The sequence below is a fragment of the Pleurodeles waltl genome, chromosome 7, assembly GCF_031143425.1.
Source record: "Pleurodeles waltl isolate 20211129_DDA chromosome 7, aPleWal1.hap1.20221129, whole genome shotgun sequence".
In the NCBI taxonomy this organism is placed as follows: domain Eukaryota; kingdom Metazoa; phylum Chordata; class Amphibia; order Caudata; family Salamandridae; genus Pleurodeles; species Pleurodeles waltl.
In genome coordinates this window covers 323725335-323740839 of record NC_090446.1, presented here as the reverse complement: position 1 = coordinate 323740839, position 15505 = coordinate 323725335, and the positions used below count along the sequence as shown (strand labels likewise).

Genomic DNA, 15505 nt, shown 5'->3' with positions numbered 1-15505 from the left:
TAAACTGAGAGAAACGGTGTTTGTGATATACAAAAGATTTTGGTTGAAGTAAAAAACAAAAAACAATGTTCCTCGCTGTTACATGTACCTTGATCGATAAGTCTGTGCTCAAAAGTACTTCAACAACAAAAAAGAGGTCAGCTCTTTATAAGCAGAACCATTGTGATCTTTCTCCTTGAAACCAGTATTTGAAATGGAAAAATAGAAGTGCAGGTACTCTGCAGCAGAGTACCTGCTTATGTCTGAGAAGTGCCGGTACTCTCCAATGAAAAGTATGACGTTTTTCTGGAGAAGTGCAGGAACCCTCCCTCTAAAAACAAAACATTGCCGGTACTCTGTACCCACTTAAAGCACAGCTTGAAACATATTGCTTTGCCCTGGGGGATGCAGTATCAGCAACATCTTTGCAGACAAGTCATTGAACTGAATCGGTTGCAGGCACTCAGAAGACTGTACCCAAAACTGTATCACGACTGTCTGTTCAACTTTGTCAAATTAAACTATAGTCCGACCAGCGTTAAAGATGGATGCCGTTGAGTTAATGCGTATTCAATATTCTCTCCATGTTATTGCCAAGTATCAGCAAATGGCCGAAAAGTAATTTGTGGAACAATGCAGGCAAATAAAACAGAACAGATGCGAGATGACTTTTTCAGAGAACTGATAAATATAGAAACAAATTATCTGTTTTAGTCATCCAAGTATGGAAGCTGTCTGATGCTCTCCCTATACAGCTGAAATTATTTTCGTTTCTGTTCTTCCTTTTCTAACATCCCTTCTGACAAATTCTCAGAGCAGTTTAATGCATCTGATTCATCTTTACTGTGGTAAACAGCACCTTTGTTTTGTTGTCACCATATTACTGTGACATGCGCTCCCACCTCGTGCGCAAGTGTTGCCCAGAGGCTTCTTCTCTGACCATTGTTGGACCCCCCCTAACTGTTGCCATAGGAACTGTGACTTAAATTAAAGATAGTGGTGGGATAGAATCCCCAGGAATGTGAGGAGCAATAAACGTACACCCTCCGAGCATCTAATGCATTATGTTATAGATAGGAAGGGTGTGCAAAAACAATGAGAAGGATGAGCTCTACAAAACAAGGCCACAAGTCATAAATAGTTGTTTGTGTCATTTTATCAATTACATAAAGCACAGAGCCTGTTTTATATGTTGGCGGTTGCACCGCTAAGCAATGTTGGACTCGGGCCCAAAAAGACCGCCACGTTGGCGGTCTTCTGCCCATCCCTATTTAGATGTACTGCAGCTGAGCCACGAACAACCACAATGGAGTGTTTTCCTAGCCATCAGCCTAGCGTATTCCTGCCGCCCATGTTTAAATGTTACAGTTGGACAGGCAGTGTCCTGCTGGCGGTTTGCTGATGGAGGGAGGACATCGCTGGACCCAATGGACATCGGACAATGGCAGTGGACACGAAATACAGGTAAGTCACACACACACACTCTCTACCCTTCACATACTCATCCCTAGCATCACACACGACACAAGCAACACAACTACACACTCAGCTACACAAACCGCTGAACACGCAAGCACAACAACACACATCTCAACAGCAACAACCACAGAACAACACACCTTAATTCTGCACACAGCAACACAACACACACAACATCCCAACCATATGAAATTAGCACACATACTGACACAACCATACCACCCAAAACACCTCCCTCCACTTCACCCAACCAATCACATAGCACACACACTTACACATACTGACTCAGACACACAACTCATAGCACAACATGACAGGTAGAGGTCCAGGTCCCCTTGCAATGTGCACACATGAGCACAGTTGACAAGTTTGACTGTACCATCATCGTGGTGCCAGCATTCATTTGGCAATGACTACTGGCACCATAATGACAGTTGTGTATGTCATCGATATCTGTTGTGTATCAGTGTCCTGTGTTCGTGTCTGACTGACCTGTGTTCCTGACATATGCAGGTTACAGTAATTAAAAAAATTACTGTGGCATGTATATGTCTGCAGTGGCCCTGAGTCCATGTGCAGTGACCCCCCAATGTGTACAGCGAATGCAGGGTCCCTTCCTTCATGTCCTATGATGAAGGGTCATGTTCTCCCCGGGGTCTCGTGGCAGTAGCAACGAATGGTCCTGTTCAGTCATGTCCAGCTGGAACGAGAAGTGGAATCGAGAGGAAATGTGAATTTTCACCTCCTTCTCCCCAATCCGCCAAGTCAGAAGTGGAGGTTGGACCACCACATTTTGCTTGCCAGCAAGGCACATCCAAATCTGCTTGGCGGTAAGTGTGGCTGGAGTCCCGCCCTTCGCTACTTTTTCCTATAGGACTGCTGCAGCAAATGGGAATCCTTTGCAAAGTCGGCAGGACTTGGACAGTTATCGTCTACAGGACCGCCAACATCTAAATCCGATGGGCGGACCATTGTGGTGGCAGGTGTGTTCCAGCCGAAAGGTTGACAGCGGGACCGTTACCGCCACATCTAAATCAGGCCCACAGTCTTTCTCACCCTGGCACTTAGCTTGCATTTTCTTTCACCTGGTTTTTGTGAGAAATGTTGTTGTTGTTTGACTGGGTGTGAGCCCTGATCAAGCAGCAACCGCAATTCTTTTCTGGGTAAGGCACAAGCAAACCACAAAATAACTTGTGCTCGCCGTCTTGGTGCAGAGCAGTCAAGCTTAACTTGAAGACAATGTGTAAAGTATTTGTGCAACACTTCAAACTGTAAAACACCACATGCAAAAAATCCCACACCAGTTTAAGAACATAGAACTTAATTTGATAAATAAAACAAGACCAAATGACAACAATCCAAGAAGTAGATTTTAAGATTTTAATTTTTAAAGAATAAACTATAAAGTGGTATTTATAAGCAGGAAGTGCCTTCTAGGGATATCTGGTCACCTTGGATCGCGATAAAGTCAAAAGTTCAGGCTGACTGCTATGGAGCGCAGGCCGGCTACAGGGACCCAGATAGGCCCCCTGAACCAAAGTACCATAAATCCTGGTTGCAGAGCATTGTGTGGATCCAAAACACAGATTTGTTGTGCAGCTGAAGCGATGTTTTGGTTCCGAGATGCGACAAGAGATGAGATCCTGATGTGTCCACATCGAGGATTCAGACGGGGCTTGTGTTGCGAAGACTAGTGTTAAGGATGTGTGGCACTGTTGAGGTGATGCATTGGTTTAGATCCACGCAGTAATGGCAAAGTGGAGGTTCAATGTCATCGTCGAGGCTGCCATTGACAGGAGATGTGAGCATCTTAAACCAAAGAAAGCATTGTGTGGGGCAATTCTGAAGGCGATGTGATTGTTACAAGATGCATGGTGCAGAGGTGATGTGAGTCTGTTGCATAGGTTTCGACGCACGCAGTAGTGATAATGCAACAGTTTCGCTCCAGGCAGCAGCTGCAATGCATCGGTTCTGCTCCAGAAACAGAGGATGCATAGATTCCACTAAAGTGAACACCTTAGGCCCACTTCCAATGGTCCAAGACTGGGGCAGCACCTCCTGGCAGCACTGGCTCATAGATGGCAGAGTGGTTGAAAGTCTTTTATGTCCCTGAGACTTCAGATCAAGAGGCTAGCCAACTAACCCTTGGAGCACTCCGGGTTCTGGGTTGGAGAGATGCTGGTCCAGTCCTTCTAACTCCCAGGAAAAAGGGCAGGAGGCAGCAGGTGAGCACAGCAGAGCAGGAGTCAAGCAGTGTAGCAGTCCAGCAGAGTAGCAGTCCTTCAGCAGCACATCAGTCTTTCTTCCTGACAGACTATCCACAGGCCCTGAAGTGTGCTGAAGTGGTGATATCAGAGGTTATACCGAGTTGGGCCTTTGAAGTGGGGGAAACTTGTAAGATATGCCTTTGAAGTGCACAGAGTCCCTGCCATTTGTACCCTGGCTCCGGACTCACTACAGGGGTTTATGCAGCCCTTTTTGTGTGGACAGGACACGGCCTTTTCAGGTGTAAGTGAGGCTGTGCTCAGCTCCTTGCTCCCATTCTGGCTAGGATGGGCCGTCACAGCCCATCAGGTCACACCTAAGCTCCCATTGTGTGGCTGAGAGGAATACACAAAGCCCAGCAGTCACCCTACTGCAGACATGTGAGCAGAGTAAGACAGCAGGCACTAAGGGGGTGATTCAGACTATGGCGGACGGCGGAGGCCGTCCGCCATAGTACCGCCGCCAAATGACCGCACCGCGGTCAAAAGACCGCGGCGGCCATTCAGACATTTCCTCTGGGCCGGCGGGCGCTCTCCAAAAGAGCGCCCGCCGGCCCAGAGGAAATGCCCCTGCAACGAGGACGCCGGCTCAGAATTGAGCCGGCGTAGTTGCAGGGGTGCAACGGGTACAGTTGCACCCGTCGCGTATTTCAGTGTCTGCAAGGCAGACACTGAAATACTTAGCGGGGCCCTCTTACGGGGGCCCCTGCCGTGCCCATGCCATTGGCATGGGCACGGCAGGGGCCCCCAGGGGCCCCACGGCACCCCTACCGCCATCCTGTTCATGGCGGGTTTCCCGCCATGAACAGGATGGCGGTAGGGGCTGTCAGAATCCTCATGGCGGCGGAGCGCGCTCCGCCGCCATGAAGGATTCCCCCGAGCAGCGGTAAGTCGGCGGGAGCCCGCCGACTTGCCGCTTCTGACCGCGGCTGAACCACCGCGGTCAGAATGCTCGTGGGAGCACCGCCAGCCTGTTGGCGGTGCTCCCGTGGTCGGTGGCCTAAGAAAATTTCAACTTTCTAAAAGTGGTATTTTCGGAATTGCAATTTAAAATCTGACTTCACCAAAAGTCGTGCTTTTAAATTTTTATTTCAGGAACACTGAACTTGAAAAATTTTTCTCTTGCCAATTGTAAATTATACTTATAAATGGTTATAAGTAAGGAAGCTCCAATGTTATCCATTGGGGGCTAAAGGCTTAGCACTAGTGAAAAATCAATTTATGGGTTTTTCACGACCAGGACATGTAAAATTTAAAAGTACATGTCTAACGTTTTGAATACACTGCACCTGCCTTTGGTGCTGCCTACGACCTAACTTACAAGTTCAGAATTGCACACACACGCTATGCAAAGGCAACCCTGAGACATGTTCAAATGGCAACTTAAGTGTGTACCACAATTAATGCTGTAGGTCCACTGGTAGCATTTAATTTGCAGGCCCTGAACACAGGTAGTGCACTTTACTTGGGACTTATAAGTAAACTAAATTGCCATTAGGGTAGATGCCAATGTTTCCATGTTTCAGGGAAAGAGCACATGCACTTTAGCACTGGTCTGCGGTAGTAAAGTGTGCAAAATCCAAAGGGCTGCAAAAATGGGAGGTCTAAGGGCATACAATTAAGGGAAACCACACCAAGGATGCCAGGCCTAAAAGTCTTGCTTCTGTTTCTCTCTGCTTTTCGCTCTCTTCTTCCACTTAGTCATTCTTCCTTCAGTCTCGCACCAATTTTCTGTTGACTGAGAAAGACTGTTGTGAAAATATTGGCATACAAAAGGGCTGTTAAAAGATGTTTTAATAAAGCCCATGCTTGGATGATTCTATCATTAAAATGCTAATCTTGTAAAATGCAAGCATCTCTGGTCATGTGTTGGATTTGAAAAAGATATTTTAATTTACATTTCTAAGGAAATTATGATTACTCATGAATACAAAAAGATGTGACATTTGAGAATAATGGAATTAGTACTGATTAAATTATGGACCGCTAAATTCCTACTATATTGACCGAATGTTTAGAACTATGTGCTATGTTGAAAAATGAGGTAATGGGATATTCATTTGATTTTTTATCATATCATATCAATTTTAAATTCATTTTTTTATTTTAAGTTATGTAATTTCTGCAAATACTATACAATTACTTTGCACAATTACCTTGCAATTACCAATTAAAATGAATGTCAGCAAGAATGTTTGTGTACATACTATATATGTGTATATATATATATATATTTATAAATATATATATATATAAATATAAATATGTACATATATACACACACACATATACATATAGATATACACCCATACATACATACATACACACACACATGTATATATATACACAAACCTAACTTAAACTGGACAAACCTTAGAAATTCTAAAGTTGTAGTGTTATAGTTATAAATTAAATTTATAACTTATGCACCGTCTTTAAATTAGTATGCCATCAATCTCCGTACCCAGTGTTGTCACCTCACTTACCGCACTACATTAACTGTATCTTGTCTTTCCACCATGAGCACTTAAACCCTTCCATAGTACATCACTCAAACCATGTAAAATCATGGCATTCAAAGCTTTTTGGTTTTAAAACGTTTTTTTACTGTTAGAAGGCCTATGTTTTTTATGTAAAGTAAAATCCTATTATGTTAAACCTCCACCAACCCTCTGCAGGCAGCCAAGCACACCACAAGTCTAAATGGCCACAGACTACACATTGTTTTACTATTTTGTTTGTCCCACAGGAGCTTGCGGGACCGCAACAACATTACTTTTTGCATTTGATGTGGGTCCCTCTAGGAAACCCCCAAAAGGGCTAAAGATTAGGGCATCCTTACCCTGTCCCCTTATACGTTTGTTTATTGTTTTTGATGACTCGCAGACAGGGGTATTGTAGTGGTGGCCTAAACCCCTTTCTTCATGAAGCAGCCAGCAATCACAGCATATGGTCCCACAGGACTCTTGTGGGACCAGCTAGTCACATCCTTCATTTGTAGTTTTCTCCAGTATGAGTGCCACAGAAACACATAGCTATTTTTTAAACCCTAATTTCTCTAATGGTGTAATAGATTTACACCAAATCACAAAAATTATGCTTTCTTGATCAATATCTAGCTTTTAAACTAATTTGGTGTAATACCATTCAGCTGTTTTATCTGTATCTCTTTTCAATTTTCCGTATGAAAATTGCATGAGGACGAATAGGGAGTCCCATAACATAGTTTTCATTAGGTAGTTTGTGGGTATAATTATAAATATGTGTGTGAATAGATAAAACCAGCGGAAAAAGAACAGTTAAAAAATGAGTTTAGCTCTAGCTCAAACTTGGCAAAACACTGACATTTACAGGTTATGTTTTGCACAACATGCCGCTATTATTCACTCAACCTGCCTTGCTAAAAACAACAACATGGCAAAGATACAGAAACAACAAAGCAGTCAAGATGACAACTTGTCAACAAGGTAGTTGGAGCAAGTTATTGTGTATTGGGTGGGCTGCTTACCATAACTGGCAAATATCAGTGGTTTGACAAGCTTGAATTAAAACTATAATTCACATTTTACATTTTATGATACAATGTGCACAACATTGGTTGGCAACAGGGACTTGTTTGTGGCCCGGACCTCTGCCCAACCTGCTATGACTTCCCATTCTTCACTGCACAGGGCTTTTAGAAGTGGGAGATGGGTGAAACCCTGACCTGAAGCCTGCGCCCCCCACTGTGCATATCCATTCACCATGTCCAGCAGGGGTTTGATGCAGGGCCTGGTCTGTAGCCAGAACATGTGCATAACATGAGGGTGAGGGGCAGCACAGCTGGAACAGAGAGTCTGGCCTTCTGTCAGGCTCTGCTCCCTAACTCCTACCTGCCAAGCAAAGCCAGCCATTTATTTTATATTTTGTCTTTGCTTGTGTTTTTTTGTTTTATACTGAATGAAACTCATGAGTTGTCTTAGACTCGAGAGTCATGGAGAAAACTGTGGTTGACTCCACCAGTTAAAACACCTGCCTGTAAGCTCACGGGTTGGCTCTGATGCACCATTTGCTTGCTGTAAACAACTCTCTTTTTGTACTTGTTTCTCTTTTTTTCTTATATTTTCCACATGACTTGGTATCTCTCATCAGTGTTCTGCTGGGGATGGTCATTTTTGGGGAATGGAAATTTTTGATTTTTACAGTACAAACCTCCCAAGTCATTTCTGACTCAAGAGTCTGATGATGGCCGGAAAAAAAACAGTCCCAAACCATCAATTCTTATAGCTTTTGAATGTAAGTGGCAGAATTGACTCATTAATTTAAATGGCAGAGATATCCAAAAGCGTTAATCCTTTAATACCTGCCCAGCACCTTTTTTGAATGTGAAAATCTAAAAAAATACTCATCTCATTTATTTACACCAAATCACAAAAATCATACTTTCTGAGTAACTTTCTCCTTTCATTCATATAGTGTAATTCTCTTTAGTGGTTTCCATTCTATCTTTTCGCATAGTTCCCTATTGGAGCTAAAATCAGAAATGATACACTTTGGCACCCCCTCAAATTTTTTGTTAGTTGGCTGATCTTCACAAAACTTGGCATGCCAACAATTAGCTGAAGTAGTAGCTTGCTAGGTTTTGTCCTTATCTGTCCATTGTGTCATAAGTTATAGACAAATCAAAGAATACCTTTTCAATGAAAAGTGATGTTCAACCATAACTACATAGTGGCAACCTTCACTCTGTAATAATTAGAAACAGACATATATACAAAAAAATAATTATTGAAACAAATCTTAAGGGAAGGTCAAAATGTATGAAAAGTAATATGCTACATAGAAAAACAATGGCCCATATTAACCGGTTGGGTGCCTGGGACGTAACGGGTATATCCTGGGCAGCACCGCTTGAGTGCCCAGGATGTAACCATTACATCCTGCACCAGGCCCTCGGGAAAGTGCTAGTGCTCCCACCAAGGTATTTCCCCCAACCCCCCCAGTTTCCCCTTCCACCCCCGACCACTCCCCTGCTCCCCAAGTGATGTCTGATGACCTCAGCGCACGATCGCATGCTGACTTCATCAGAGGTCACCTCCCATCACGCTGGAAGCTGACAGAGGAGAAACAGATTTGTTTCTCCTCAGTACCGGGGCAGGGGAGGTCAGAAAGTCATGAAAAGGTAAGGAAAGGCTTTTACTTTCCTTTTCATGTCTCTCTGAGAATTCTTGCAGCTCAATTGCATAGCGATCGGGCTGCAGGAATGCCACTAGACACCAGGGATGTTTTTTTTTTTATATTGTCATAAGGGGAGCGACCCCTTTGGCAAGGGACGCTCCCCTAGGGGGTGGGGAGACATTTTTTCTAAGGTCATTTCTGTCCCTCCTGGGGGCAGAAGCCATTAGACACCAGGGATATTTTTTTTGTTTATATTTATAAGGGGAGCACCCCTTAGGCAAGAGTCGCTCCCCAGGGGGCAATATTTTTATTAGGCCTTTTCTGCCCCCCGGAGGCAAATTAGCCTATGTTAATTAGGCCGATCTGCCCCCAGGTGGCAGAAGCCACTAGACACCAAGTATTTTTTTTTTTTACATTGATAGGGGGAGCGACCCCTTAGGCAAGGGTCGCTCCCCTGTGGGCAAATTTATTTTAGGCCATTCTGCCCACCTTGAGGGCAAATCGGCCTATTTTTCTTAGGCCAATCTGACCCCTTTTATTTGTGTCAATTTCACCCAAGGGGAGCGACCCTTTAGGCAAAGGTCACTCCTCTGGGGGACAAATTTACTTTAGGCCATTCCTTCCCCCCTTGGGGACAGATCGACCTATATTTGTAAGGCTCAACTGACCCCCAGGGGGGCAGAAAGCCCACCAGACACCAGGGTGGAGTATGCCGATTTCTATTAGGCTGATCTGCCCCCGTGAGGGCAAAACCACATATGCACCAGGGATTGGTGTGTGTGTTTTGTTTTGGGGGGCAGCCCCTCGGGCAAGGGTCTCTCCCAATGGGGGAAAATTACTGTTGGCCATTTCTGCCCCACTTGGGGGCAGATCAGCCTGTTTTTGTAAGGCCCATGGGGGCAGAAAGCACACCAGAGACCAGGGAAGATTTTTTTTCGAAAAAAGAGGGTGGGGCTATGGCCATACCCCCACCCTAAATAAATGGGGACAAAGTTGTTCTGCCCACCGGTGGGCAGATGAGGCAATTACCCCCGATCCACTCCCGGGGTGGGGGGGGCAGAAAGCCTACTAGATGCCAGGCAATTAGAAAACAAATAGTGGGGTAGTGGCTGCCAACCAGTATGGACATGGTTATGACCCCATCCCAATGAAAGGGGGTAACAGTCTTTCAGCTCTACCCTTGCACACTGAAATATCTTATCCGAACAGCAAGCAAGAGGACGTATCATTATTTTAGGTTTTGGTTTTGCACTTGGGCGATGAGAGCTTGTCTAACTCTCAAAATCGTCCCACTTGGAATGGTGAGGGTTGCACATTTTTGGACTTTGGGAGACTGCCATGTAGAAAAATCAACGAGACCTAGACAAATCTGAAAACTAAGCATCTGGGTGAGTCCACAGTGGTGTGCTTCACATGCAGCCCGCACCATTTTCCTACACACAATGCCCTGCATACCTCCAACTTTGCTTGAAATCAAACATTTGCCCCACATTTTTGTGATGGAACCTTCCGGAATCTGCAGGAATCCACAAAATTCTTACCACCCAGCATTGTTGCATCTATACCGATAAACATTCTGCCCCACTTGTCGGCCTAACATGGATTTTTTTCAAACTGCCCTTTTGGACCCGCTTTGGTTCCCCCTCATTTTCAACATGCTTTTGGCTTTTCCCTGTGACAGGCACTTGGCCCACTTGCACAAGTGAGGTATCATTTTTATCGGGAGACTGAGAAGAGCACTGGGTGGAAAGAAATTTGTGGTGGTGCAGTGATCCCACACAGAAATGTGGGGTAAATGTGATTCTTTAGCTATCCATGTCACTCACACCTCCCTGGAATTCCTCGGGTGTCTAGTTTTCAGAAATGCCTGGATTTGGTTGTTTTCCCTAGATGGCTGCTGAGCCCGGGACCAAAACCGCAGGTGCCCCCCCCCCCACAAAAACAGGTAGTTTTGTATTTGATCATTTTGATGTGTCCATGAAGTGTTTTGGGGGCATTTCCTGTTACAAGCATTAGGCCTAGTGCCACTTGTGGCTCCTCTCAGATTTCAGAACTTTCTATCACCGAAATGGGTGAAAAAGTATTTTTTGCCAAATTATGAGGTTTGCAAAGGATTCTGAGTAACAGAACTTTGCAAGAGCACCACAAGTTACCCCATCCTGGGTACCCCTAGGTGTCTAGTTTTAAGAAATGTACAGGTTTACTATGTTTTCCTAGGTGCCAGATGAGATAGAGGCCAAAATCCACAGCTAGGCATTTTGCAAAAAACAGGTCAGTTTTCTTTGGGAAAATGTGATATGTCCATGTTTTGTTGTGGGGCCTTTCCTGTTGCAGGCACTAGGCCTACCCACATAAGTGAGGTACCATTTTAATCTGGAGACTTCGTGGAATGCTGGGTGGAAGGAAATTTGTGGCTCCTCTCTAACTACAGAACTTTCTGTCACTGAAATGGGGGAAAAAGTATTTTTTGCCAAATTATGAGGTTTGCAAAGGATTCTGAGTAACAGAACTTTGCAAGAGCACCACAAGTTACCCCATCTTGGATTCCCCTAGCTATTTAGTTTTTTAAAATGCACATGTTTGGTAGGTTTCCTTAGGTGCTGGCTGAGATGGAGGCCAAAATCCACAGCTAGGCACTTTCCAAAAACAGGTCTGTTTTCTTTGGGAAAATATGATGTGTTCATGTTGTGTTTTGGGGCATTTCCTGTTGCAGGCACTAGGCCTACCCACATAAGTGAGGTACCATTTTTATCTGGAGACTTCGGGGAATGCTGGGTGGAAGGAGATTTGTGGCTCCTCTCTGACTACAGAACTTTCTGTCACCGAAATGTGAGGAAAAAGTGTTTTTTCCCCAAATTTTTGAGGTTTGCAAAGGATTCTGGGTAACAGAGCCTAGTGAGAGCCCAACAAGTCAACCCATCCTGGATTTACCTATGTGTTTTGTTTTTACAAATGCACAGGTTTGTTAGGTTTCCCTAGGTGCCCAATGAGCAAGAGGCCAAAATCCATACCTAGGCACTCTCCAAAAAACACATCAGATTTCAATGTAAAAATGTGATGTTTCCATGTTCTATTTCCTGTCGTGGGCATTAGGCCTACCCACACAAGTGCGGTACCATTTTTATCTGGAGACTTGGGGGAACACTGAGTAGCAGAACAAGTGTTATTGTCCCTTATCTTTTTCTACATTTTTTCCTTCCAAATGTAAGACAGTGTGTAAAAAAGACATCTATTTGAGAAATGCCCTGTAATTCACATGCTAGAATGGCGACCCCGGAATTCGGAGATGTGCAAAGAACAACTGCTTCTCAACACTTTATCTTGGCCCATTTGGGAAATACAAAGGTTTCCTTGATACCTATTTTTCACTCTTTATATTTCACCAAATTAATTGCTGTATACCCAGTATACAATGAAAACCCATTGGAAGGTGCAGCTCCTTTATTGGCTCTGGGTACCTAGAGTTCTTGATGAATGTACAAGCCCCATATATCTCTGCAACCAGAAGAGTCCAGCAGACGTAACGATATATTGCCTTCGAAAATAAATTCCGACATCACAGGAAAAAGTTACAGAAGTGAACGTGGAGAAAAATGGCTGGTTTTTTTCACCTCAATTTATATATATTGTTTTATTTCAGCTGTTATTTTCTGTAGGAAACCCTTGTAGGATCTACACAATTGACGCCTTGCTGAATTCAGAAGTGTGTCTACTCTTTAGAAATGTTTAGCTGTCTGGGATCCAGCATTGGTTTCACTCCCATTTCTGTCACTAAGTGGAAGGAGGCTGAAAGCACAACAAATAGTAAAAATGGGGTATGTCCCAGTAAAATGCCAAAATTGTGTTGAAAAATGTGGTTTTCTGATTCAAGTCTGCCTGTTTTTGAAAGCCCTGAAGCACCGCAAACCCTTTTTTTATGCCATTTTCAAGGGAAAAAAACACAAGCCTTCTTCTGCATTCTTTTTTCCCATTTTCTTTTTTTTTTAAAACAACTGTTTTGGTGTATTTTGGCTACTTTCTGGTGTCCTCCAGGGGAACCCACAAACTCTGGGTACCTCTAGAATCCCTAGGATGTTGGGAAAAAGGACCCAAATTTGGCATGGGTAGCTTATGTGGACTAAAAGGTATGAGGGCTTAAGTGCAAACTGCCCCAAATAGCCAAAAGAAAGTCCTGCCACCTGCGGAGGGAAAGGCCTGACAGCGAAGGGGTCAAGAAAAAGTGGTGCATTACAGCTGTGCCACTTTTTCTCTGCCCCCCTACAGGCACCTAAAGACACCATGGTTGTGCCGTATTTATAATATGGCGCACTGTGGCGATCGTTAGCACAATAGCATAAAAATGTTTGATGCGATTGTGGCACTTTGCTACACTAACTTCAAAAATGTTGACGCTACAATAGAAAAGTGCAAGGAGGCCCATTGGTTTCTATAAGAGTGGCATTTTAACGCCTACTCTGAGCAGGCATTAAAAATTATGCCAGAAATAGTGCAGTCAAATCTGTTAAATTTCACTGTACCATTTTTGAGGACCTCCTAGTACCAGAACTCCCCCACTTGCATTCATTATCCCTGGTGCAGGCATAATGTGGCGCAAGGGTTTACCAAGTCTAGCAATGGATACATTGCACCACTTTGTAAAATGGCGTGTAGAAAAAAGCCACTTTAGCGCTACTTTGGCATCAAAAACATTAAGCTAAGGCGGCGCTAAAGTGGCTCTAGGGGCTCGTAAATATGCCCCAGTGTTTTTGAAAAGTGATTTATGCAAAAGATGTTTTGGAAAGGTATGATGTAACGTTCAATTTCCATTCTCCTTCTTCTTTGATAACGTTTACTTTAGGTCTATTTACCTTACAACTTCGCACTTCTCTTTTTTTCTGGTTCCTATGACTACTACCCCATCTTTCATGAAATTTACTTGTCCTCCTATCTCTTATTCAATTTTCCTTCTGTTTGTTTTCTCTGTTTTCATTTTCATTATTTGTTTTTTTTCTACCTGTGTTTTGCGCTCTATCTACCTATACACCTTAAATATTTGTGTCTTTATCCGTTCTATGCAGGTAAAATGTGTCCGATACTGGCCAGATGACACAGAGTTCTACGGAGATATTAAAGTAGCACTGATCGAGACAGAGCCACTGGCGGAGTATGTGATACGCACGTTTACTGTTCAAAAGGTAAGTTACTCGTCCCTTCTTGCTGTCCTGCTCTGGTCTAGGTACTTTCTCTGGGGCTAGGTTTTGTGCCTAACGATTTTCCTAGCTAGTTAGGTGCCAAAGCATTGGGCTCATTTACTCATTTTTCTGAACCTTCACTTATAAAGCAGCACAGGTCATAGCACTCGTTTTCTGAATATGAAATAAGGTCTTGACATGGTTGTCCATTTAAAAAATAAATCATATTTTCAATGACATATGTTTGACAACCGTCATTTTACACACTCTTAACCGCTGTGCCCGGCTATTATTTGATTTTCTCTTAATCAGTTTATGTCAGTAGCAAATCGCGACTTGTGATGACCAATATCTGCTGCGGTAGCAAGTGCTTAAGCAGTGAAGAAAGCATTCACTGGCATCTTTAGTAAGTCTGTGAGTTTGCCAGGACCGCCTGGTAGCAACATGTCAGCCTGAAAGTCATTGAATAGCGTGGAGGGCTCAAAGGAGGCTCGTGAACATACGCATGACACAAATACTCTATTTGTATTTGTCCACACAGTGTTTGCATAATTTAACACACTTTAAACCAGACAGGTTGGCTTTGCTATTTGTTTATTGCCAATGTGTTCGAAATCCCTAGATTTTGCCTTTCCGAAGGTGTGTTAAGTTTAGGTTTTTGAAAGAAAAAAGGTACTCATGTGACCAATCTAGTTTGAGAAGGTTAGAGGTTTCTATATGCCCTAAGTCCTTATTGTGGGAATGAAAGATGCAAACAATACAGATGTTATTGGCTCTCAGGAAGGATCTGTGGAGGAATAGGTATGTGAGTGTCTTTATATTTTTCACAGTGGAGACAGATATCTACCAGGAGAATCTGATCACACTGGTAGGCGAATTGGGTAGTCCCATGATCAAATAAACCATCAACAAAAATCGCTTTACTGACTGCTCGGTGCTGTAAGATGTATGAAGTGTTCATCCTTAGCACTTAAACGTTTGTTGTGTTTTTGTGTTTGTAATCGAATAGTGAGGCAGTAAAATTAGTTGGATTTTATAGAGTAAATCAGTTTGCTGGTATGGAACTCTCCGGGACAAAGGCAACCACCAATCAGTTTGTTTCTGTTCTATTGACGGAGGTGGTATTTGCTAATGGAAAGAAAGTGGTGTGGAGAATGCCCAGAGTCAGGTTTCTGTGATTGCAATAGCATCAAGATCAAAGTCTGGGACAAACCTGTGTTGGAGATGGGTCACTGGGTTTACAGAGGTGAATGTGCTTAGGCTTCATGTGTTTCTCGATCTTTGTGTTTAGGACAACTCGCTAAGGAGATTGTGGTAATAATTGGTGCTGTGGAATATGTGTAAACAATGTATTTGGGTAGTTGGGGTGTATTAGAGCTAATGGTGACAAAATGAAAGTTGAAATCTAAGGATTGGGTCATTATCTTACTATTCTTACAGGGTTATGTGAGGCTC

The 15505-nt window shown here is 43.5% G+C and overlaps 1 protein-coding gene across 1 annotated transcript in view; it reads left to right on the top strand.

Moving 5' to 3' along the window:
• The window catches only part of PTPRT (protein tyrosine phosphatase receptor type T), a 1804620-nt gene that overhangs the window by 1671357 nt on the left and 117758 nt on the right, over positions 1–15505 (top strand). Inside the window, exon 25 of the mRNA XM_069243772.1 lies at positions 13937–14053. Within this exon, the coding sequence (XP_069099873.1) occupies positions 13937–14053 (117 nt within the window). The remainder of the gene's footprint in view (positions 1–13936; positions 14054–15505) is intronic.